Here is a 26,960-nt window from a genome sequence, read left to right on the forward strand (position 1 = left end):
CCACGAATTTTGAGTTTCTAAACAGATTTTTTTTAATCCATTCACTAATTGTTCGAGGTTTTGCTTGGCTGATAATCTTTGAAATTCTAAGACCAAAACTCTCTTGTTGCATATGCACTCCATATTTCTTATCCATCAGAACTGAGTGCTGAGCTCCCACTGATGCAATAGAAGTTCTGTGCATGGAATAAATTCAGAGTGCACAACAGAGATTGACATGCTGGTTGGATAGGAAAATACTGCCACTGGAATTTAGCACTCGCTGGTTTTACCCAGGCCTAACAAAAAAAAAAATCAAATAAGTCGGTTTAGTAAGATTTTCCTATATTGAAATCCATGCCGTCTGGCTTTATTCAAATTAGTACTGAAAACTATTCCCTTTCTAACTCCTACAAAATAGCTCCTGGTATACCCCATACTAGCTGTCAAACAAACCAGTCAATAATTGATTGTTAATAGATATAAATTGCTGGTTTTTGTATCATCTCTGTTTGTCACTTTCTAATCCCTGGGAATCTGATCAGTCATCAAAGAACAAAAGGATTAGTTAAAAATAACAGTTGCATTTCTATAGTGAAATATGGAAGCATTTGAGCTGCCATGGACAGGTCAGCAGATAAAAGCTCTATGCAGCTGGTTCCGGTTATGGTGTAAGTGACTGGTTGAAAAATTAAGAAATCATGCAAAATTATATTATAAATCATCTTATTATTCAGCAGACCCAAAACATGCAGGTACCCTAAACAGCACTTTCCAGTGAAAACTGGCTCTGAACTGAAATCATACAATTATTTCTTTCTGGATTCGAACAAGGACCGTGCTTCTACAGTCTATGCTTGTCACCCCTGGCCTATCACTAACTGTATCCCACAGTCCACTAATTCATACCACCTTGATTTGGGTTTGGATGAGATATGGCCTGTGCATGCACTATTCCCAGAAATAGTGGGATCAGGATCCCATTCAACATAAAGCTATGGCAAAAGGACACAAATACCTATCATGATAAATTTTAAAAAAGTAACCATTTCCCTGGCATTGTAGGCAAGCCAAAACCCAGTAAGCCTCCACTAGCCAGCTTCAACTAACAGATACATAGGTACATAAGGGAAGGTGAAGAAAAACAGGCAGAAAAAACAGCTACCAAGCCAATCTGTGATACTGGAAAAATTCTTTCCTATCTCCATATTCACATAGACAGCTAGTGGCAAAGCTTAAATTAAATCCAGACCTCCTCACTCCTGGTCTCTCCCTCTAACAAATTCAAATGTTTAAGGGCAAGTTGTTTTCTGAGTTTCAATTACTAATTTACTACAATTTCTTTTTTTCCCCCTTGGATTTTATTACATTTCAAGCATCTATATTGACCCCCTCCACTTTGTTTCCACACATTTTTGTCCTCTTTTTTATTTGTCTTTGTACTTCCCTTTTTGTGTTGTGTGTTCAGCTGCACAGTGTTAAATCCAGGCAAACACTAAAGCTATAGGGTTAATGATCTTTTATTAGCAGAGTTCCAGCAATCTATTCTATGCTAACAATTCATGCTCTAGAACAACTTCCAGCATTCTACAGGTGATCAGATTATAATATGCTGTGTTTAAAGGGTCACATCCTTACACTCAGCAGCAGAGGAGAACGATCATGTATGGGGATTGTTCCTGAAATGACACACAATTCCTAGCAACAGCAGCTGCAGGAAACTGGGTAAAGTTCAGCTACTACAGTCAGTTTCATATTACAGCTGCTCCAATGTTACCAGGCAAGCAATGGAGCACAGACACAACCATGGACATTCTACATGATTCTCCAGTTTATTTGCTGTAAAATATATAGGAGAGAGTGTGGGGGGGAGGGGGGGATAAGAATACCTTGATACCATACACAATTTAAATCACTTAAATCTACCTTTTCTTAATTTCTGCCTCTCCTTTGTCAGTAAGTACAGACGCTTTAAGGTTTCTTTAATAGCTTCTACTTTTGTATTCATAAAAGACTGATTTTCAATGCATCACCTGTCTGTCATAGGAGTAAAAAAATGCATTTAGACTCATTAATGTGTTTTCAAACTCCTGTGCAGGGATTCAAGCACACAGGGCATATTAAAAAACGGTGCAAATCTGACTATGCATTTCCATTGTATAAATTCAGTTTCTTTGTATTCTAAATCCCCAATCATTTGCTTGGTTCAAGTATACTTTTATTATTCCAGTAATACTGTACTTATCCTTGAAAACATGAAACTTCAGTTCACAGATCTTATTATGTACAACGTTAGATTTTGTATAGCAGCAATTTTGTATTGTAACCACACTTTAGTACCACTACCCGCCCCTTCACTATCCCCTGCAATATTAGCTACCTGATACATTACCTTGGGATCTCGGTGGTCCCCTTCTCAAGTAATAGCCTTAACCTTTGTCCCTGAAAGACTAATCATTGCCCTTTTAGATCCAACCCTTTTATAGAAATTGCTTTCTGCAAAATGCTTCATCACACTTCATCTCCTAACACTTCTCCATTCAGATTTTGCATTAGAACATTAACATTCTTTGCACTGCACAGTCTCACCCTCTGAATTCCCCTCTGTCCTGGATGCTACCTCAGACTTGTTCTCCACAACCTTTACTGTACCTAATTCCTCTGTAACTACTTTTGTCATTTGGTTTATCCCATGTTGTGTCATTAACATTCTCCACAGTAACTCACCCAGCTAGTTTTCCTCTGCTGTTACTGCAGTATTTTATGTATTGTCCTAAATCCCAGCCCTTCTTTCTAAATCAACTATTGGATCTAAATGTAATATCAGAGCTGTTAAGTATCACAAGTGAATGACAATGCTCACAAAAATGCGTATTTGCCTCTTTAGCCCTAATAACAAGAGTAATATATCAAACAAAAAAAGCAAAGAAAACTTGAGATTGCACTCATTGAAAAGCCCATGAAAAAAGTGAATATACATTTTCAAATATTAAATGTTGCTGTAATCAAAATGATATAGAATGTATAATAATGAGTTTGTTTTTCAGATGCTATAAGCCTAAAGAGATTTTTTGAATACTTCAATTATAAAAACATTTAAAGCATACAAACTTGTGCAATTTTTATTTTAATGAAGATGAGAAGTTCATTAAAGAAGATAAATATTTCATTAGATGTTAAATAAAACAAAGAGATTTTTTGGCTTCTCTCAGCACAAAATTCCTTTGAAAGATTAATTAATACATGCAAATTATGCAAATTAGACCCATGCAAATATTTTATGAAGACAATTAAGGGAACCATTAATTACTGCTTTTTTTGCTTCAGTGAGATTCATTCATTTAATTTTAATTTCACTTTAACTGTTTTGATGTATAATCTTGCAGCTAAGAACTTTATCTTTCCTGATGGGTCACTTAAACTTATAAATTTCATCAAGTGAGCAGCAACAGAAATCTGTACAGATATTCTCTGGGCTATGTTTAGTATCAAGAGAAATTTTTGACAATGCGCTTCCAGAAACTGGAAAACTGAAAGAGAATGTGAGCTCATTCTTGGACAAGGTTCAACTGCTGGAAAAGCAATTAATTTGCTTTGGCTGTGCTAATATAGGGGAATTAGAAAGTGTGACACAAGACAAATAGAAATAATTAGTTCTCCAAAATGATGTTCTCATTAATATGGTTTGAACACTAGAAATAAAAAACATTATTGTGGCATGTCTGCATTCTGTCCCTAGCCACAGGAGGTAGAATAATGCAAGATACAGCATTTTTAACCTTTATAGTCCATGTGGTAATGGTGTTTATTTTTATTTTTCATGTTGATGTATCTCAAAAAGCATATTATGGACAATCCAGCAGTCCTGCTGAAAGTGCCTAAGGATTGCAGGATCTGGCCCTATGTGTCTAAGCTGTTTTCTGCCTGAGAAAATATGAAGCTCTACATATAATTGACTGGATTTTTAAAACTATACACTCAAAGTGCTAAACTGAAACCTGGATTTCAATATTATGCATTTAAATCATATTTTATGACATGCAGTACACAATAATGTATAATGTGCTTATACTGTAGCTTAAGCTACTGTGTAAGTGTAACATTATCCTATCAAAAGTTTTTATAATGTCCTCGTCTATATTTGATAACATAAAAGTTTTGTTTTCTTTTTACTTAAACATTAGACATACAGGCATGCATTTGGTACAGTACAGAGAGAAGTAAATTTCTTGCTGCTGTATCCCCTAATGTTTATTCTTATTCAGACCAGGTAAGTGTTTGCTATTATATCAAGTAGTGAAAATGGCTAGTCAGTATTCTTCATAGAAATAGCCCATTACAAAGGCTGTTAAGAACCCTACTTACTGATAACACATATTTCTTGGATCTCTACAGAATTTAAACTTCAAAGTAATGCTACAGTATATGAGAGTTTGTACTCTCAATTTATTATAAGTTGCAGTTTTCCTTCCAATAATTTTCTATGCCTTGCACCTGTTCTGCCACTTCCCCATGAAGGGCATGTGTGTGTATGTGTGTGTCCCACCTAACAATGTTCTCCCATGTGCATATTGTTAATCTGAGGTCAAATATTAAACGGTGATACTCTTGTTTAATTCGATTTTTCTTTCACGGAACCTGAAAATCTAGAGTGTCTGACTGACATTGGGACCGTTCTGTTAGAATCCAACAGGAGGAGTGGAAGTAGAAATGGGCATGCCTGGTTACTGCTTGACATTAATGTAGGAGCTTCCATTAAGGAGACTGCCTCCAATTATCACACAGTTCTGCCCAGAAAACCTAAGAAAATATTCAGGGCTCATACGATGAAGTCAGCAAAGGGTGTTAAAACCAGTCCTGTCTAAACAGAAGGCTGTCATCAAGGAAACAGTTGCCAAGGGAAGTTGGGAACAAGGACTTTGCCCTGCAGCAGTTACAGGAAAGCATGGATCTGTCTTATACCTCACATAGTCATTTACACCTGTGGAAAGTGGACATAAAACTGCTAACATCCTGATTTGGAAGGTGTTTGTACCTGCTTTTCACACACCTATATGACTTCAGGGCTAGGTGTAAAGAATGAGGCTTTATGTCTTTTATGTTTTCCCTGATGACCGCTGATACTGTTACTTAAATTAGTCTATCATTGCACTAGTAAGCATATTTGTTAAAATGTTTTATTATGCATCTGTGCTAATGAATTCTGTCTAGCCAAAGATCAAAACCAGTGACTCCATCTTCATCCTCCTTGAGATATCAGCCACCTTTGACACTATCAATCATAGAATCATAGAATATCAGGGTTGGAAGGGACTCCAGAAGGTCATCTAGTCCAACCCCCTGCTCGAAGCAGGACCAATTCCCAGTTAAATCATCCCAGCCAGAGCTTTGTCAAGCCTGACCTTAAAAACCTCTAAGGAAGGAGATTCTACCACCTCCCTAGGTAACGCATTCCAGTGTTTCACCACCCTCTTAGTGAAAAAGTTTTCCTAATATCCAATCTAAACCTCCCCCACTGCAACTTGAGACCATTACTCCTCGTTCTGTCATCTGCTACCATTGAGAACAGTTTAGAGCCATCCTCTTTGGAACCCCCTTTCAGGTACTTGAAAGCAGCTATCAAATCCCCCCTCATTCTTCTCTTCTGCAGGCTAAACAATCCCAGCTCCCTCAGCCTCTCCTCATAACTCATGTGTTCCAGTCCCCTAATCATTTTTGTTGCCCTTCGCTGGACTCTCTCCAATTTATCCACATCCTTCTTGTAGTGTGGGGCCCAAAACTGGACACAGTACTCCAGATGAGGCCTCACCAATGTCGAATAGAGGGGAACGATCATGTCTCTCGATCTGCTCGCTATGCCCCTACTTATACATCCCAAAATGCCATTGGCCTTCTTGGCAACAAGGGCACACTGCTGACTCATATCCAGCTTCTCGTCCACTGTCACCCCTAGGTCCTTTTCCGCAGAACTGCTGCCTAGCCATTCGGTCCCTAGTCTGTAGCTGTGCATTGGGTTCTTCCGTCCTAAGTGCAGGACCCTGCACTTATCCTTATTGAACCTCATCAGATTTCTTTTGGCCCAATCCTCCAATTTGTCTAGGTCCTTCTGTATCCTATCCCTCCCCTCCAGCGTATCTACCACTCCTCCCAGTTTAGTATCATCCGCAAATTTGCTGAGAGTGCAATCCACACCATCCTCCAGATCATTTATGAAGATATTGAACAAAACCGGCCCCAGAACCGACCCTTGGGGTACTCCACTTGATACCGGCTGCCAACTAGACATGGAGCCATTGATCACTACCCGTTGAGCCCGACAATCTAGCCAGCTTTCTACCCACCTTATAGTGCATTCATCCAGCCCATACTTCCTTAACTTGCTGACAAGAATACTATGGGAGACCGTGTCAAAAGCTTTGCTAAAATCAAGAAACAATACATCCACTGCTTTCCCTTCATCCACAGAACCAGTAATCTCATCATAAAAGGCGATTAGATTAGTCAGGCATGACCTTCCCTTGGTGAATCCATGCTGGCTGTTCCTGATCACTTTCCTCTCATGCAAGTGCTTCAGGATTGATTCTTTGAGGACCTGCTCCATGATTTTTCCAGGGACTGAGGTGAGGCTGACTGGCCTGTAGTTCCCAGGATCCTCCTTCTTCCCTTTTTTAAAGATTGGCACTACATTAGCTTTTTTCCAGTCATCCGGGACTTCCCCGGTTCGCCACGAGTTTTCAAAGATAATGGCCAATGGCTCTGCAATCACAGCCGCCAATTCCTTCAGCACTCTCGGATGCAACTCGTCCGGCCCCATGGACTTGTGCATGTCCAGCTTTTCTAAATAGTCCCTAACCACCTCTATCTCCACAGGGGGCTGGCCATCTCTTCCCCATTTTATGATGCCCAGCGCAGCAGTCTGGGAGCTGACCTTGTTAGTGAAAACAGAGGCAAAAAAAGCATTGAGTATATTAGCTTTTTCCACATCCTCTGTCACTAGGTTGCCTCCCTCATTCAGTAAGGGGCCTACACATTCCTTGGCTTTCTTCTTGTTGCCAACATACCTGAAGAAACCCTTCTTGTTACTCTTGACATCTCTGGCTAGCTGCAGCTCCAGGTGCGATTTGGCCCTCCTGATATCATTCCTACATGCCCGAGCAATATTTTTATACTCTTCCCTGGTCATATGTCCAACCTTCCACTTCTTGTAAGCTTCTTTTTTATGTTTAAGATCCGCTAGTATTTCACCATTAAGCCAAGCTGGTCGCCTGCCATATTTACTATTCTTTCGACTCATTGGGATGGTTTGTCCCTGTAACCTCAACAGGGATTCCTTGAAAGACAGCCAGCTCTCCTGGACTCCTTTCCCCTTCAAGTTAGACCCCCAGGGGATCCTGGCCATCCGTTCCCTGAGGGAGTCGAAGTCTGCTTTCCTGAAGTCCAGGGTCCGTATCCTGCTGCTTACCTTTCTTCCCTGCATCAGGATCCTGAACTCAACCAACTCATGGTCACTGCCTCCCAGATTCCCATCCACTTTTGCTTCCCCCACTAATTCTACCCGGTTTGTGAGCAGCAGGTCAAGAAAAGCGCCCCCCCTAGTTGGCTCCTCTAGCACTTGCGCCAGGAAATTGTCCCCTACGCTTTCCAAAAACTTCCTGGATTGTCTATGCACCGCTGTATTGCTCTCCCAGCAGATATCAGGAAAATTAAAGTCACCCATGAGAATCAGGGCATGCGATCTAGTAGCTTCCGTGAGCTGCCGGAAGAAAGCCTCATCTACCTCATCCTCCTGGTCCGGTGGTCTATAGCAGACTCCCACCACTACATCACTCTTGTTGCACACACTTCTAAACTTAATCCAAGAGGTTTTTCTGCAGTTTCGTACCGGAGCTCTGAGCAGTCATACTGCTCCCTTACATACAGTGCTAAGGGGCGGGGATTTGCTGGGGGGGCAGTGTGAGAGCCTTTTAGGGAGCAGTCATACTGCTCCCTTTCATACAGTGCTACTCCCCCACCTTTTCTGCCCTGCCTGTCCTTCCTGAACAGTTTATAACCATCCATGACAGTACTCCAGTCATGTGAGTTATCCCACCAAGTCTCTGTTATTCCGACCACGTCATAGTTCCTTGACATCACCAGGACCTCCAGTTCTCCCTGCTTGTTTCCAAGGCTTTGTGCATTTGTATATAATACATCCGAAGAATCACATTATTCTTCTTGAAATCTTGTCCTCCTTTGGCTTTCATAATTCTGTCTTCTCCTGGTCATCCTCCAACCTCTAATCACTCCTTCAGCATATCCTTCAGAGGATCCTCCTTAGCCCCTTTTGGGAGGGAATTTCCACAGGGCTATGTCCCCTTCTCTTCTCCCTCTACACCTTATCTCTGGGTAATCTCATCAGCAAACACAAATTCAATTACCATATCTATGCTGACTTTTCACTTATCTACCTCTCTACTCCAGACCTGTCTCCTTCTGTCCACATGAAAATCTTGGCTGGTCTCTCTTGGTCATCTAGTCCTCTGCTCAAGCTCCACATGGTTAAAACAGAGCTCTTAACTCCCCCAAAATCCTCCCTCCTACCATCTTTCTTGATCATTGTGGACAGCACAACTATCTTGCCCGTCACTCAGACCTGTAACCTAGGCATCATCTTCTACTCAAATTTCCCTCTATGTCTTAATATCCAGGCTATGTCTAAATTTTGAAGATTCTTTGCTCATAACTTCTCTAAGATGTGGCCTTTCCTATCCCTTCACGCTGCTAAGCCTTGTCTAAGCTCTCAAAACTGCAATATTTTTTCTCTCTAGCCTTGACATATGCAATCTGGTCCCCTTGAAAACGATGCTGCAAAGATAATTTCCTAGCCTGTCACTCTGACCATGTCACTGTCTCTTTTCATCCCTCCATTGATTCCCCCTCCTCTATCACATCATAAATAATGACTTGTCTTCACATTCAAGGCCATTCATGGCCTTTATCATTCTACCTATTCCCTCATTCACTATTGAGATGTCAGTTCCGACTTCCAGTTGGCCCATCGTGTCAGCCTCCATCACTCCCACTTGTTAAATTTTCAAACAAGCACCTTTGTGCTTTCTACAGCGCTGCCCCCCATGCTTGAGAGAATCTTCCTGTGAACATCTGAAAAACTAACACATCCTCCTCCTTCAAAACGCTCAGGTGCTGTAATGCCGATAAAACACATGACAACAACTGGGCTGCTAGTGCACTTATACCACAGAGTCATGCTGACCAATACAGTCTCATTGTTTCCCTGTACTTCCCTATCTCTCTGTCTTTACCCATCTGTTGTCTCTTATCTTATACATAGATAGTAAGTTCTCTGAAGCAGGGACCATCTTTTGCTCTCTATTTGTACAATGCTTAGCACAACAGGGTCCTGGTCCATGACTGGGGATCCTAGGCAGTATGGTGCCACCTATAAATAACAATAATCATAAGTAGTAATATAAATATGGATAATCAAGCAATTTTAATGGACAAATCCTGCATAGAGAACTGAGCCAGAAGGCTGCCATAGAGAAACTGCACATAAAGGAGCTAGAAAAAAAAGAACGCCTTATCATGGGGAAACCATACAATACAGTATATTGTGAACTCTCAATTCTTCTAACCTTTGTCCCGATTATCATCAACAAAGCAAAGATATTATATCCACCACTTTGGCACCTAAATACCTAAAAGAGTTTAAGATGAAAATAGACAAATATATTTTTGTTGTTCTTTCTGCAAGTACATAGACAAATATTTATAGGGGAAAGCTAAATTGCAAAGATGGGGTTCCCATTTCGTCTTATTATCATAAGATCCACAATAATTCTCAGCTCTTGAGGGAGTTCCACATCTGCAGACTGTTAGGATATAGATATTCAGGCCTGTCTGTAAAGGCCTGTACTTTAAGAATTTAGGTGTATTCTTACCTCTTCGCTAGTTAGAGGTATAAAAGAAAGAATCAAAATCACTGTCTGCCAGTGTAAGGTCCTTTTCTTACTGTGACAGTCTGAGGCCCTGTTCTTAGGCTAAGGCCTTTGGCTAAGCGACAGAGGCAGCCATAAGCTGGGAAGTGAACGGTCACATCCTCACATTCCAAACTAGTCACATTGAAATCAGGTGCTATTGGGCTGTTAGGAATACAATCCTGTCCTGATAGTGCCTATCACCTCCAGAGAAAGGGAAGTGCCTAGAAGATGTAAAAGGAAATTTAGGGTGATAGTTTTCTGTCTGGTAAGAACTCACTTATCAATAGACACAGCTGGGAAACTCTTATGTCTTTACAGATGTAGTTGTGAAATCCTCACTTCTGTATTGTTTTGTCATTATAGTTCCCACTTTGCTATTGTTTATTGGCATGGTCTCTGTCTGGTTCTGTGATTGTTTCTGTTACTGTATAATTAATTTTGCTGGGTGTAAACTAATTAAGGTGGTGGGATATAATTGGTTAGCTAATCATGTTACAATATGTTAGGATTGGTTAGTTAAATTTCAGTAGAATGATTGGTTAAGGTATAGCTAAGAATATTATTATATAAATTAGGGGCAAACAGGAAGTAAGTTGGGATTCGAAAATAAGGAAAAAGGAACTTGTATTTAAGCTTGCTGGAAGTTCACCCCAATAAACATCTAATTGTTTGCACCTTCAGACTTCGGGTATTGTTGCTCTCTGTTCATGCGAGAAAGACCAGGGAAGTGGGAGAGTGAAGGAATAAGCTCTCTAACAAAGACAAGCTAGCAAGACAGCTCCATTCTAGGGACTCAGATGGCTCTGATGTTGAAGTAGGACTTTACCCAGTGCAAGAGGCAGTCTTTAGAGGTAGCTTTGACCCAGTCCCATTGAGGGCCTTAATGATCAGGACCAGGATTTTGAATTTGATCCAGTATTCAATGGAGAGCCAGTATAGTGTGGGAAGCATCAAGGCAATATGCATTGCTGAGAGGGTGGGCTGCCATATGAACTAGCTGGAGCTTTTTCAAGGATTTTGTGTTCATTCCCAGATACTGTGAATATGTTGCAGTAGTCAAGTCTGCAAGTGACAAATGCGTGGATCCTGTGACCATGTCTTGATACATTAGGAGCCTTCTAGCCAGCTATGGGAGAAAGAAAAGGTTTATATCAGCCATGGTTATCTATGTATACAGCAGCAGTGAGTAATCTGGGAGGCCGTTTGCTGTTTTGACAATTAGAGGGCACGTTCCCTAAACAGGAGACACTAGCAAATTCCTCAAAACATTCCCTTCATCCTGCCAACTATCTGGATTTAGTTTCAGCCAGTTTCTCTTCATCCAGTCACTGGCCTTGCCCAGGCATCTGGACAAGTGAAGGCTACCTGCAGTACATATAAAGGATGGAGGTGGGTGTTGTCTGCTTACTGCTGGCATTTGAGTCCATGTTGTTTCACAGTCTCTTCCAAGAATTTTACATAACTGAAGAGAGGGGATGAAGATGTAGCCTGGCTCTCTACAGGTGAGATCCCTGGGTCTGCAGGTGCAGCTGTTCACCCCAACCTTCTGAGATTAGGAAGGATCCAAGCCAATTCAGGATGCTTCCACTGAACCCTGGTAAGTCTCAGACATGTGAGCAGCTTTTCATGACTCACTGTTGAATGCTAATGAGAGATGTAGGACCATGAAAAAGGATGCTGTCCCACATCTAGGACAAGGAGATAGTCATCCATCAGTATGACCACTGTCATTTCAGAGTCACTGTCTGGTCTAAAAATTGATCATGAGAATTCAAGTTACTGATAAAGGTCTGATGATCCCAGATATATTTCTTCATTAATTTCTTAACTGTCTTCCAGGACAGGAATGGGGAGATTAGATTCCAGAAAATACTAGATGATGTTGATTGTATCAAGCAATGGTTTTATGAACAATAGCCAATCTATGTTTAAGGGTTTGCAGCAAACTTCTTTTCTTCAAAGAATGCATTGAATATTTTTGTTTTAGTTAGCAGATGACTAAAATACTCTTTTCTAGCTCTTATTATCAAAGAATGGCACAGGGCACAGTTGCAGATGGTGATTCAAGTTTCAGTTAGTGCTACATCTTGCTTATGAACAAACCAAAATCTGAGAAGAAAGGTGATGCACTTGGGATTGTGTGCATAGTCTTTGAATCCTGGGATTCAGAGAAGCTATGCCTGATTTAAATATGCTTCCTAAAGAACAAAAATATGGTAGGACCGAATTCAAGGGAGTAGAAAAAACAAATTCCACAAAGCTTTGGGTATTTGAGAGCATTGTAGATTCCAGGTTAGTTAAATAATCCACACTCTCTTACTTGACTGAGAGATTGAACTTTATTCCATTGTGACTTCACTTCAAGAGCTTTAAGTGTCATTATCCAGGACGTTTGTTTCGCCTAACTTATCCTCTTTATGGAGTTCATATTATTAACTGAATCTAGGGTTTATGTCAGCCCATTTTTAATAAGCTGAACATCTAGGGACAGTTCTGCACCTGATGTAAATCAACGTCTCTCCACTGATTTAAACTGAGCTGCACCAAGTTATACCAGTTGAGAATATGGCCCCTTGTGTGAAATTTAGATTCTGGTTGTGGGATATGTAAATAATATTGGAAAACATTATATAAAACATATAATGTTGGTGCATTTTCAAACCTATGGTTAGCAAAGAAAAGACTTGACCAATCCTACCAGAAAAGTGAGTGTGTATCATCATTATATTGACATTCACAGTGGTTAACAGGCAATCTGAGCAGGTGCAGGTGGTAATATGTTCTGTTCATCCTGCTAACATGCAATCCAGGGACACAACCCCTGCCAGTATTAATGTGGTGAAATTCTATTTAATTTTGTGTACCTGGATCAGGGAGTTTACATAAGCAGGTCCATAAGGAAATTGGAACACAGAGGAAGGATGGTCCAACTGGTTAAGGAGCTAGCCTGGACTTGGGTTCAATAACCTGCTCGAGCACAATCTTACCATATGACCCTGTGGAAGTCACTTAGCCTCTCTGCACCTCAGTTCCCACTTGTAAAATGGGAATTAGAGTACTTCCTTACCACTCAGGGTTACTGTGAGGATAAATCCATCAAAGATTGTGAGGCACTCAGGTACTATCACTATAGTGAGAGTGGCCATGTAAGGACCTAAAATATATAGAACAAGTGACCTACAGACTGGACCCTTGAAAAACAATTTAATAATTCTCTTCTCTTAAAACATTTAAACCCTTGCAGAAATCAGTTGTACTGCAGGGAGTTACCCTCAGAACATAAATAATACTAATTTAAGAGATCACTTGAGGCCTAACTAACTTTGGGAGCTTTACAGGGTTAGTATTTTCTTATGGATAATCTGTCCTTAAACAGTTTCTCAAATGAATTATGCTTTCCTTCAGCATCAAGCATGCATGTTTTGGTACCTCCTTTTTTTCAACATACATATTTACTCTAGCAATTGCAAGGGAAATCACACTCTCTTAACATTCTCCAATCTCTCTCATCGTACATAATTTATTCTTCTTGTTTCTTCTTCATACAAAGAATTCCTGAAAGCTTCACAGTGAGAGTCAGTTTTAAACTAAAGCAAAAAAGGAATTTAAATAGTTAAAGTAATATAGAGGGAGTTGGCAAACATGTTCCAAACAAATGAGGGAGCAAAAGTAAAAGAGTGCTCTAAGGTATGAAGAATTTCAGGGCGAAAAGGAGAGGACCCCAAGAGAGAAAAGACAATCTTATGGTTAAGTCAATGGACTCAGACTCATGAGATCTGGATTCAATGTCCAGCACTGCCACAGAATTTCTGTGAGAATTTCTGTGCCAGGTCAGTCATGTAGAGTAAAAATTTCAAAGCAGCCCAAGTATCTTTGAAAATTAATGTGACTTGCATGCTTTTAAAAAAATTGCCCTACATCTTTTTACCTTGATAATAGTTCCCTACCTAAGAAGCAGATTGTGAGAATGTCCAATATTCTGCCGATGGAGCCATATAAACAGATAGACTGGAGCTGTGAAATGAACGTACAAGTCAGTTTGAGGAAAAGTGGCCAGAAAGACAAGAACATTTCTGAAAATCAGGTGAGCTCTTTGGCATTGTTTCAGAGGCAGATGGGAAGTCAGTAAAAATGATAGAGGAAGAGAGTGACATGGTCCTTCCTCTTGGAGTAAAAGTTTGAGTAAATACTTTTTCACACAGTACATAGTAGACTGTAGAACTCACTGCTGTAGCACAATTAAGAATTTATCAACATTCAAAGAATTTTACATTTATACAGATCACAAGATTATCCTGAGTTATAATCATTAATGCTAAAAAAAAAGAGTATTGGAAAGGATATACTCATGCTTCAAGGGTTAAAACAATTTCTCGCTGTTAGGGATTAAGATCAGACTTTTGTGGGGGAGGGGGACACCTTACCCCACATCTCCCTGTTGTGGAGTTTCCTGAACCTTTCTCTAGAGCATCTGGTGTTGCCTACTGTCAAACAGGACACTGGATTAGATTGACCATAAATCGGATTCTGTATGGAAATTCTTATTTCTCTACTATCTAGTCTAGTTTAGTAAATTTCAGGAGGTGAATTTCTTGAGAAAATTATAGAATACATCTTGCTCTGTATTCAGCTATTTCTTTAATGGAATTCCCCTTAGGTATGCTAACTGCATGGAATAACTTGTAACATTTACACTGGTATAACAAAAGTTCCTTTTAGCAGAACTGAGAATTATTATCCTTAATTCATCATAGAGTAAATGGGGTATGCCCTGTCCTGTATCTCAGTAAAACTAGTAACAAGGGATAAGGTGGCATCAAGGAACAACAACATTAGAAGCATCTGCAAAGATTGTGTGCATTAAGGTCGTTCTATCACCCAATTGCCATGAATATATGCAAAATAAATATACCCTCAGCATTAACATTGGTGGATGCAGTTTCTTTGTGGCAGCATGCTACATACATAGTAAGTATTGTGCATTTTCACTCTTCTCTTGAAACAGACAAAATTCCACAATTGCTCAATTGGAAACTGAAACTCATATGTACCGTTGTTTCTAAACCCAGCCCCCAAAGTACATTGTGTGTGGTCATGTAACTATGTCTGAGAGGATATTAGTATCCATTGGGGCCGGTAATAGAACTGAATTTGGTTGAGAAAGAAAGTTATGGGGCTCCAAGGAGAGAAGCCAAGTTTAATGAACAGAGACCTCTTCAGCCTCCAACCAAAGCAGCCTGGAGTAAGTATGGGATTAACGCAATTTTGGGAAGGCTCAGTCTGAGCAGGAGAACAAATTCTGTGAAGGGACTAGAAATCTGCTTGCTTGTTTTAGTTTGTTTCATGGTGGGATTAAAGGCACTTTACCAGAAAAGGGATCTAGACTGTGTCTGTTTCTGTTTCTGTTTAGCAGGCTAAAAAAAGACTTTCAACTCCTCCCACAGAAGGAAAAGGCATTAGACAGATTTTTGCTTTTCAAGTTGCTGAAAATACTTTCACTGAATGCTCCAGCCACAGGAGTTCTAGAATTCCGAGTATTTAATTTTGCCATCCTGCTCAGGCTTAGTCACCCATAGAAGGAAAGGATGCACGGAATGTGGTGTTTATGGGGAGGTCAGTGAGCTAGAGTCCTCATCTTTTCCAGGTACTGAAGCACCTATAATGACCCAGTGACACTATGCATATTCTTTAGGAAAGAATACATCCTGCACACCCATCATTCCTCACAGAAGATCAACAGGGGGGGAAAAAAAGATGGATGCAAATAATGCAAGTCAAACCAACCCTAAATAGTGCCTTAGTCTCTTTTGTGCACATTTTATTTAATATTCTTATTGTTCTGAAGCTTTGCATTTGACTGTGTTCATGCTTAGTCATTAATTTTACACATGGTACTCTCATACAATTTCAGAATAACTATGTTGGGAAAAAGCCTCTGATTGATTAATCATTTATCTCAGAAGAAAGGCCATGAACATATTTGATTTCAAGCAACTCCACACATACACAGCTATAAAACATGTTGTAAATGGCAGTACACAGCCATTTTAAGTGGATTGTGAAAAAGTTTATATCTGCAAGGCTGAATGAAGGGGCTCTTTTAGAATGCATTGCAGCATATAAGTTACTGTGCATTAACTAAAACCCGAGCATTTGTTTTCTTCAGTGATAAATAACACAATTGTCTAGTTTAAAGTTTAAAGGTGTAGCTAACAATGACCTATGAACACTATGAAACAATAGCCTATTTATAGGTTACTGCCTGCAATCAATACCACCTTTCGTTTAACTTAATCAATGTTGTTTTTAATTGATTAGTTTGAGTTGAAGAGCTGCCAAAATACCAGACTGCTGTGTCAGGGGAGAGAAAAATGTATTATTGTTTGGTTTCTGTGTATTGTAGGATAATTCCAGTATTTATTCTTGGTCAAGAAAAAATGCTGTATGTGAGGTAAAGTACATAATTACTGCATTTTTCCACCCTGACTGTTCAGGGATCAATGACAAAATACAGGCAAACTAAAAAGAGATTTCTTGATCATCTACTGTATTACCTCTGTTTAAAATTTAAGCTGGAGAGAGCTGTTCACTGGGAAGGTGGAGGTGGAGGGAGAATCAGGTGAACAAGGACGTTGAAAGCTCATGAGCCAACTGATATAGTTTGTTATGCTCACCTTTTCATTGGGAGTCTAGAATTACCCATTAGGATTGGAACAAAGGTTGAGCACTCCAGTAACTACAGTGACAATATTTAGTTTCAGGGAAATTTCCACTGCTGCACATGAATTAATTCAAAGTGCTGTACTGAGATTAATGCTGTTATTTATTATGATGCATATAATTTCATTGGGTGCATGGCACTATACAGATGAATAATAAGAGCACAACATTAATTCAAACTCTTGCACCCAGCAGACAAAAGGCAGTTGAAGTTTAAGTTAATAATCAAAATGAAATTAAAACATTATAAGTATATTTCACTGCATATGAGATGCAGGCCTGATCCTCAAGTACTGTAAGAAGACTAAACACAAATACAAAAGGATCATGTGGGCTGGAACTTTCAAAGGAGCTAAAGGGATATCAATGGGATTTGGGCACTTATCTCCATTAGACTCTTTTGAAAGTCTCAGTCTTTGACATAAAAACCTATTTTAAGATATTATGTCTGCCATTCAGCATGAGAAAGGAGAGAAGAGAGATGGAGAGAATATATTCATCCTTCTGCCTCTAGGACTCAGTGGGGTATGTGCATACATTGCCACAAATCCACCAATTTGTCTAATAGACTTTGGCATCAGTAACAAGATAGCAGGTATCTCTCCCTAAAGGGCCACTGTGACGGCTTTGCTCCATTCTGTTCCCTTTTTCACATTTCCCCCACAGCTTAATTCATTGTTCTCACATAAAGATGCTAGGACAACACTGGAGAACCCTGTCAAGCTACAAACTCTCTCCTTTTGATTTCTATAGGTAATTATAAATGTAGGCATTGAGTTCAGTGATCTCTCTGAACTTCGGAAATCTGAGAACCAGTGATAGGAAGAAACCTTAAAGTCAGGCTGGGAAGAACTGCCCGTCTATGTCAGCTTGTTGCCAAAGAGTCCTCGCTATGCTAGGATCTGATGTTCCATGCCCAAGAATTTATGTTTTCACTGCTGGATGGATAGAACTGAAATCTCCTTCCTCTGAGTTTCTGTCACATGTGTTTTTAGCTTATGTCCAGTTGAAATTCTGAGACACTGGAAGAACCTGCTGAGGAGCTTCCAAACCAAAATTGAACTTCTGTGACAAATTCATCTTCAAGAAGAAGCCATCCACTATTTTGCCTTTGCTTCATCGGAAACCCTATTTCTACCTGCATGGATCTGGATGAGTCAGCTATTTGTTTCCACAAGCAGCCATGGCATTAGAAGCAGTTGATGATTCCTTGGGAAGTTATCCACGACATCTACACAAAATTCTCCTGTTCTGTCTAGGCTTCTGAGAACTCTGTTTCCAGATACTAGTTTTTTTCCCTTCTGAAAGGCTCAATTTCTGCAATCCCCAGTGTGGCACTCTGTACCTCAAAACAGCACCCTGAAAGCCCAGTACTCACCACGGTCATATAATTATGATATGTTTTGTACAAAGTATGCCTTCTGAGGTATCATTTTAAAAGTCTTGATCTGTTGAACATTAATATCCAATTGGATTGTATGTGCTATCATTGTATGTTGAGTCATGACATTTAGCTATGTGTGTGTTACTGAAATATGTTGTGAGATTAGAAACACTCACAACCAGCCTTTCAAGTATAAAAATGGAGTAGCCAGATGTGCTGATAGCCCATTAAAGGGGAATCTACTTGCCCAGCAACCATCCCAGAAGACTTCTCTGAGAGAGCACATAGACAATGGAGGCTGCGTGACCAACGGGTGTGGACCTCCATGTCACAAGCATAGATCTTTCCAAAAAGCTGGAAGAAACTATAAAAAAGGGGAAATTACATCATGACTTGACCTCACTCTCCCCATCCCACAACTCAACACCTGGAAACATGTCAGGAGGACAAAAACTTTGAACTGGGGAGGGTGGTCCTGGGCTCAAGGAGAGGTTTAGCCTGTGTATCGAAAATCTGTGACCTGTTTATACCATCTGGGTGAGACATTGCTTGATTCTAATCCTGTTTAGTTTATAGAACTCAGATTGCAAAAAAATATTTTTATTTCTTAGGTAAGCAACTTTGATCTCTTTGCTTAGTACTTATAATCACTTAAAATCTATCGTTCTGTAGTTAACAAATCTGTTTTATATTTTACCTAAAACAGTGTGTTTTGGTTAAACTGCTTTGGAAATCTCAGCTCGGTTTATAAAGGCTAGTGTGTATCCTCTCCAAATCAAGGGAGGGGTAGACTTGGTAATGAACTTCCACTGGTCAGGCTTCTGACCAGGGCAAGAAGGTACAAGTCTGGGAAATTAGGAGGAATTGGCTGAAGCCTTTCTATTGTCGGTTCATGAATGGCTGGGAGATGCATTCATCTAACTCAGTTGAGTTTGTCCTTGCCTGTGGATGACTGTGTAAGTGCAGTACCTGCCAGAGGTTTGTAGCTTGCCAACAGCATTACACTATCATAGGGAGCCCAGGTTGCTGAGACAGAGGACTCAGCAGTCCCACAGTTCAGGTTGCACCCTGGGAACCCAGTCGCACTCAGACAGCCCCAGCCGCTCTTTACTAAAAGTCCATACTGGTTGCCTTGAATGAATGATAAAAAAACTTGTTGTACTTAACAAGTGGCAATACATAGGGCACAACAGCTTCCAGAGCTGATGAGGAAGTGTCAATTGAATACCAAAGCAAAACTTTAAAATTATTTATTTGAGATATATATTTACTGTATCTGTAAACTGTTGGTAAGAGAAAAGTCAAGAAAGACTTGGAAAAAAGTATAATAAAATAATCAGATTTTTTTCTTTCCTTAGGGAGTAATCAATATCACAATGTACATACCATTATTGGCATGTGTGGTACTATACAGATGAATGACCCTTCCTCAAGGAACTATGGGAGCAGATGAAATTGCTCTTGGAATTAGAGAAGAGGAAGAAACTGAGAGGAATAGAGACAGTGACCTGAGACATATCAGAGCAGCAGAGAGAGAAGAAAGAAGAAGCGCCATCAGAAGAAATGCAAAAACAGTGACTGTTAGCATGGGAAGTTAATTTATATAAGGATATCACAGTCACAGAAGCCCAGGGAGAAGAGGGTTTTAATGTAAAAGTAATTCATGGTGTTGAGGGAAGTAGACGATCAAAACATTTTAAAGACAAAGCCCTTAGATTGCCAGTAATTTCAATAAAGATTGTGGACACCATAGATGAAATGATGGAAGAAATAGATCAAAGGAGGATTTTAAGGAAAGGCATTTTAGTTAAATGTCCTATTAGAGGAAACTAGTAAGCAGTGAGACAATCAAAGAAGGAGAAGCCCCGTCACTTGGGACATTTAGAACTAGACTTGACAAATCATTAAAACAATCTTGCATTGTCAGGAGATGAGATAGGTGACCCAGAGTAATATCTGTGATAAATTACCTACAATAATAATCTTTTGTATCTCAAACATAAAATTGTGTACATACTGTATCTGAGCAGACTACAGAGATTTAAATTAAGATGTACAAATTTTAGGAAGAAAAGACTGGATCTGTAGATTGAACATTTGAGATTAGTGATCAGGTAGTGCTTTGAGGTGGTTCACTAATCTGAACAAAATATGAAGATAATTCAGATCTTGCCATACTTGCTGTCCATATCTAATAGGTATTTCTTGTTATAAGAAACTAGTAATGTGTTGCAAACTTTGTGGATAATAAAAACTAAACACTAACATATAGAAATCTCAGTAATTTTTATTCTTTCAATGTAAGCTGATTTTAAAACTGACCTGGACAATGCACTAGAGAATACATGAGAGGGACCAATCCTGTGATGATGGGGGGTGGACAAGATGACTTAATATTGAATGTCTTGGATATCTCTAGTTCCTAAGATTCTAATATCACATTATAGTGAATCTTCCTGTACCTGGAGTTCTATAATAAAAGATTTGACTGATAGCATCACCCATTAGTAAGGTTGCCCAATACAGCCTAATGTAAGGCCCTATCTTCAGTTGCTTATCACTTTGCCAAACTCTACTCAATTGGGCTGAAATTTTCTATGCTGAGTGTCTGCAACAGGCTGACTGACTGATTGATTGATGTTATATTAAATTCCAGCCAGAATGGTTCTGCCCATGTCTAAGATAGAGAAAAATACATTTCTGATTACCTTTTCTTTGAACAGCCTTAGTACCCCCCTTGCTTTGGGACTTGAAATTTGGCAGGGTGTCAGGATTGTGTCTCTTGCTGTCCCTATGAAAATCCACCCAAATTTGGTCAATTTATAAGCCTCTGAAAAATCAAATGCTCTGCAAAGACTTAATAGATGTTAGGAGTTAAAATATCCGCAGATATCATCCTCACTTACCATGATCGAACCCCTCATAGCTCCTAGCGTTGACCAAATTTTACAAGGGTCATCCCTACAGAGCAAATGAGCATCTCTTCACAGTTCCTACATGGGACCACACTGCATATGAATCCTCCCTACAGAGTGATTATGCATGCCTCAGCCTATGGCTACACGGGCAAAGACAGACTTTCCCTGTAATGACTATTCCCAGCTGAATCAGGCTGAGTTGGGGACAGGCACTGGAACTGAGAGTAGGGAACCAATCTCTCCTGTGCTCTCAATGAACTTCCTGCTATCACCCAGGCAGCCTGGAGCAAGAAGCTCTCTGATTCGAAAGCAGAGGAGACAAAAGCTGGAGAAGGGGGAAGGGAAAGGAGTACATTGAGTCAAGAAGTCTGGTGAGACTAGAATAGGAGGGCAGGAGAGAAACTGGGACTGGGATTTGGAAACAGAGACTAGGACTAGCTGCATAAGGAGACTGATACTGAGAGCTGGGAGGAGAAAAGAGGCTGGGACCATTTGGACAAGGTGACTGGGAGCTCTTGAGGGGAAATAAGGGGTGACCACTGTGATGGAACAAGGAGCTGGGGAGAGGCAGGAGATTGGAACTGACTAATCAAGGAAAATGGGACAAGGAATGAGTAGAGGGAATGGGTTTCAGGGAGAGGGGAGACAGATCTGACAAGGAGCTGAGGTGTGTGGTGAGAACTGATAGTGGCTGGGCAAAAACACTGAGACAATCAAAGACCTGGGCCATGGGGGTTGGGGGTGGGGGTGAGTGGAGGGAGAATCCAGTTGAGACTGAGGTGGGAGGAGAAGCCTGAGAAGTGGAGACCACGGAGTGGGTAGGCAAGGAGAATGGAACTGGGACAAGTAGCCAGTGGTGGGGAAGAGACAGGACTGGGACTGGGATTGTTTGAAGGGATGTGGCAAAAGTGTTCAACCTTGAGTGGACAGGAGTCGCTGACCATTAGTACACACTCTCCCCTAGAGCTGGAATGGAATCCACGTTTCCAGAGTCTCACCATTCCTGTGCTGTCAGCAAATTATCTGTGAAACCCTCTGGCAAAATGTGCCTCTTGCCCCCTCTACTGATGGTCCACATGGAAGATGACAATCTATTATTCCTATCCATTACTCTATTAGTTGAAGTGACATGGGTCTGAGTTGTGGATCTAAAGGTTCCAGCTCTGCTGATGAGCCACGCGAGTGTCCGCATCATGCCACATGATGACACTTCTGTTTTTTCAGTCTTCCTTTTAAAAACACCTAGGAATTTATATACATAGAATTATGTTAAAAGACTATTAAGGTTGCAAATTCAAATGCTCAAAGGTTGGGAAATGCCAGAATTAAGGTTAAGTCCTGGAAACAAAAACAACAAAACAAGCAAAACAAAACAAACAACCAGGGATAATAATACTTACCTCCTTTGTAAAATACTTTGAGACCTTCTGATACAAATTGCTATATAAGAAGTAGGTATTATTTTTTCTGTTAATAAATAAGGCACAGAGCCATACACTGAATGATGAGTATAAAACAAAATACTGAATAGCTGCTCATTAAGTGAGAACTCTCCATCCTGTGCATTGCATGAGGCCAAGTTTCTGTGGAAATAATAGTACATGATCAGCCAATTAAAGGCTATATCAAAAATGCTTTGCACAAGGGGACTGAATTAAGGTGGCACAGACATCCTTAATTCTGGCATTTCCTAACTTTGAGTTCTTGACTTTGCAACCTTAAAAATATTCTTTGAACATGGTTTATGTTTGTTATAATAAATGCAGTAAAGCACTGAGAAACGCGCCTGCTCAAAATTTTTACATCAGATATACAATCATGTGAATGTGGTATGTATAACAACACAGTATTTTTTAAGTACACAGGTATCTCAGAAGTGTACTTTTCAAACATTAGACAAGTGTATTGCAAAAGAATCAAACATAAATGCTCATTTACTGAGATTATTACACTCATTTTCATTGTTTAATAATAGATTAAAAGAGTTTCAGATGATTTCAGAAAACAATTCACGTTAGGTTTTCAGTCAAGAGACTAAGAATTTATCTAAATGATTCCCAGTAATGTTAGTGGCAGCTGCTAGCAGAGCCTGTGCCCCCAAAATCTGCCCAATATTTAAACAGCAAAGTGCATGTGTTAAGTACCTGGGATATGCATAGCTAAATCACCAATAAATTAGTTCTGTCAGATGATGTGTATGGAAACACTGCATGGGCACTGCACTGCACGGGCTTTGCACTGCATGGGCACTCACAGGAGCCTTCCACCTTGTGCCTCCACAAATGGACATGGTCCTATGACCCTCTCATACTGGTGGCATTACTCAAAACCGCAGTGGGCCCAGAACTGACTGAGAAACACGTGACACATCTGAACAAAGGGTGCAACAGGAGCCATACCCTCTCGGTGCTCTGAACAGTATTGCGCCTACCTAAGAGTAGATCAACCATGTACATTGCTCCAATATTTCCTGCTGGGCCCATCAACCTCATGCCACCCCTATTGCCAGCTATGGCTTAAAACCACAGTGCAGTCCCTAATGTGTGTTACTTAAAATTATCAATCTGCTCCTAGCAAAGGTTTTGCTCAGCATTAAGCTCATCACGACAGGGAGATGGTAGGAGGTACTGCCTTCCCAACTTCTTCCTGACTGCCTGCCCCATAGCCCTGAGAGCACTACTTCCTTGTGTGACTATGGAATGTGCTGAGCTGGAGATGCTTTCTCTGCTCTGCTGCAACTGCTCGGTATTGCCCCCCCTCCCCCCACTGGCTACCTGTGGGACGAAGACTCAGGTAGTTTCCCGGACAGGCAATGAGAACCCCACTGTGGTTTCACGGGGAGTAGGATAGATGCTCTAGTGAGCCAGTGCACAAGATAGCTCCCCTTCTTACACAGGGTCAGAGAGTAGTTAGGACCATTTCTAGCATCCCTTCACCCATGGTCTGAAAATCAGCCTCCAGATATGTTAGAGAGCCTGGATGAAGGCAGATAGAGGCGATTGGTTTGCTCGGAAGGATTGGGGAAACACAGAATTGATTTGCTTTAGGGGATGAGGGGAGGAAGATGATAGGTATGCTTGATGAGAGGCAGAAGATCCACTGGAAGGTAGAGAATTGGTCTGCTGGGGGGCAGAAGGTCAGTTTGCTGCAGAACCAGGAGATGGAGCAATGAAAAGACTGGCAGCCAGAAGAGGGATTGGAGCATGCCAGCATCAGAAGCTGGATTAATGGAGGAGAGGCTAGACTGAAAAAATAATTGAGGCAGGGAAGCCCTGGGGATGAGCAGAGGGCAAAGGAGGGACTCAGGAAATGGAATGGGGTATCTGGAGACACCAGGGAAATCATGGGCCTGAGACTATGGGACACCAGGGTAAAGAGGATGGACTATTGGCAGAGAAGTGCTTGAGAAGGCATAGGATCTGTATGGAGTATAGCATCTGCAAATGGAAAGGATGAACTGGGAATAAATGGTGAACTGATGGAGGCAGTAGAAAATGGGAACGATATGGAGAAGGCAAGAGAGAGAAAGGAGCCTCAAGGGCAGGTGGCAAGTGAGGAAAGCTTAAAAAAAGCAGGAAAGGTTTGGGAGAGAGGACAAATAATGGGATCTGGCTGGGGAATAGGAAACCAGACCATGTGAGACAAAAAGGGACATGAAGTGAACAGAAGGGGGTGAGAGTTAACAGGGAACCGGTTAGATAATGTATAGTGAACAGGTTTTAGATAATGTATATTGGAAAAGGTGAGGAAAGAGAACTGGGACAAGCTATGTGTGAGCTGGATGGGAATGGAGGAAAAGGGTGGGGGAAAGAAAGTTGGGAAAGGAGAGATTTATAGGGGTAACAGATGCTTTAGAGGGGAAAGAGGCAAGCAGAGAGGGAAAGAAACTCTAGTGAAGAGAGAGATTTCTGAGGAAGAACAAAAAATAAGGGAGTCAGTAAATTTCATTGTTCTATTGTTTAACAAAAGGCCTGGTAACAAAACATTATATAAAAGTTAAACATTTTTCTGTATGGTACCTTTTTGTGTGGGATGAGGGGGTCTTGGGAGACCTGGTTGGGAGCTAGGCATAGGCATCTAGTGAACCTACAATATGTATGGAGAAGAGGATAACCTGCTTTATTATTTGTTAAAAATAAAAAATAAGAAAGAAAACACATAAAACCAGTGTTGACACCAGGTTTTCAAAAATGTTTAATATGACTGTGTGTCATTAGGAAATATATGTGTGTGTTTGAGGCCCATGGATTTCAGTCCTTATTGAAATCTAGACAAAAACTAAAAAGCTAATTAAAAGGAGTGTTAAGTACTATACCTGCTTTTAATTTCTTATTCCAATTTTTGTGCTTTTACATTCATACTGTTTTTTAAAATGTTTTTTCTTTCCCCTGTTGTTATGTAAAATAACCCACATAAACAAGAGTGTGAAACTGACTAAAGGTCACCAGTGAAAAAGATTGCGGACAAATGAACTGATCTCTCCCAGTTAAGGTAATCTCAACAATGACAGGTTAAAAAAAATCAGGTTTAAATGTGATTCTTAAAATGACAATATCCTTTTATTAGGATGCAATTAACTGTCAACTTATTTTTAGAATACGCAGCAATTATTTTATTTATATTTTAACTTATTTTTATTTTTTGCCTAAGTTCTTGGCCTAAACTTTTTCTAAAATTGCACTAGATACTTCAAAATTTGTATTAGCTTTATTCTTGCTTCCTCATAGAATACTCCTGTTTTCAGCATATTCAATATTGAAAATTTAAAAGATTAATGACTGTTGATAAATAGACAGTTGTACCGTCCATACTACCAAGAGCTGGACTGGGACAGGGGTGGGAGACAAGAGGCAGCAGAGGAAATAAATTGGGACAACAAGCCCCTGGGGAAGATTGGTACTGGGAAACATTAAGATGGGTGGACACTGGGAATGGCTGACCAAGGGAGGCTGGAACTTAGAGGTGGGATGGGGTGGAAAATGGGGTCAGAATGTCACTGGAGGGAGACTGGGAGACAATGCAGGGAGGAGATACCCTGACATGAGACGAAGAGCCAGATGGAGGCAGGGATGCTGAGACTGAGATCAGGAGAGGATCCAGGGCAGGAGAACTGGGAATGGGTGGGCATGGAGACTGGGAAAAGGAGCTCTTGTGTGGGAGGGAAGAGATTGGGATTGGCTGGTGAAGGAGACTGGATATGAAGGGAGAAGGAAGACTACGATGAGGAGCTGGGGCAGGGAGAGACAGGACTGGCAAAATGAGCTAGAGGAGACACGGGGAAAAGGGGTCAAGCTTGAGGGAAACAAGAAAGGGCTGCAGAGTGTCATTTAAAGCATGGGCGGGGGGTCAGATGGGTGGTGGTCAGGGTTGGGTCCTGCCCCCAGGGGGTGGGACACCCCAGGGGGCCTGCACTCATACCGCAATGGTTCCTGTCCCATAGGGCTAACCCATCCCCCTGTTCAGCCCATTGTCTCTTGCCACAGAGTGCAGCTGGGCCCCTCCCAATGCAATGCCCCACCCCTGCCCTCTTCCTGTCCCTGTCGCTACCAGAGCACCTGCTCCAAGCTGGGCTGTGGTGGGCCAGGTAGGGCCATGGCTTGGGTGCCCTCCCCAGGCTCTGCAGCCAATGGGAACACGGCAGAAGTCTGTGTGATCATGATAGAAAATTCCCCTCCAGAACCTGGAATTGAATCCAGTGGGACACAAACCAATGATTTTTTTAAAAAATAATAATTGATTATTAAAAATTAAATCAGATGCATTCAAAATTAAATTTGAAATATGACAATCTATGTTAAGACCTAAACTTATCATAATCTTAAAATAATTTAAATTAAATACAAAAATAATATTAAGTACTACATATTTGCTGCCATGTTCTAAAGAATGTCAGATCGCTGAACTAATGGTAGTTATTGGCTAAGTACCTGGAACCAGAGTTTGTTGAAATGCTAAGCCAGCTTTTGATAGCAGACCCTC

The 26,960-nt window shown here is 40.7% G+C and overlaps 1 protein-coding gene across 9 annotated transcripts in view; it reads right to left on the bottom strand.

Moving 5' to 3' along the window:
• The window catches only part of DACH1 (dachshund family transcription factor 1), a 462,414-nt gene that overhangs the window by 16,028 nt on the left and 419,426 nt on the right, over positions 1 to 26,960 (bottom strand). Inside the window, exon 13 of one of the 9 annotated variants that reach the window (XM_084613156.1) lies at positions 25,001 to 25,067. The exons of the other annotated variants lie outside the window; for them this stretch is intronic. Coding sequence (XP_084469282.1) covers positions 25,045 to 25,067 — 23 coding nt within the window. The 3' untranslated portion in view covers positions 25,001 to 25,044. The remainder of the gene's footprint in view (positions 1 to 25,000; positions 25,068 to 26,960) is intronic. 9 annotated transcript variants of the gene reach the window in all.

Source organism: Lepidochelys olivacea (genome assembly GCF_965140295.1).
Source record: "Lepidochelys olivacea isolate rLepOli2 genome assembly, chromosome: 1".
Classification (NCBI taxonomy): Eukaryota; Metazoa; Chordata; order Testudines; family Cheloniidae; genus Lepidochelys; species Lepidochelys olivacea.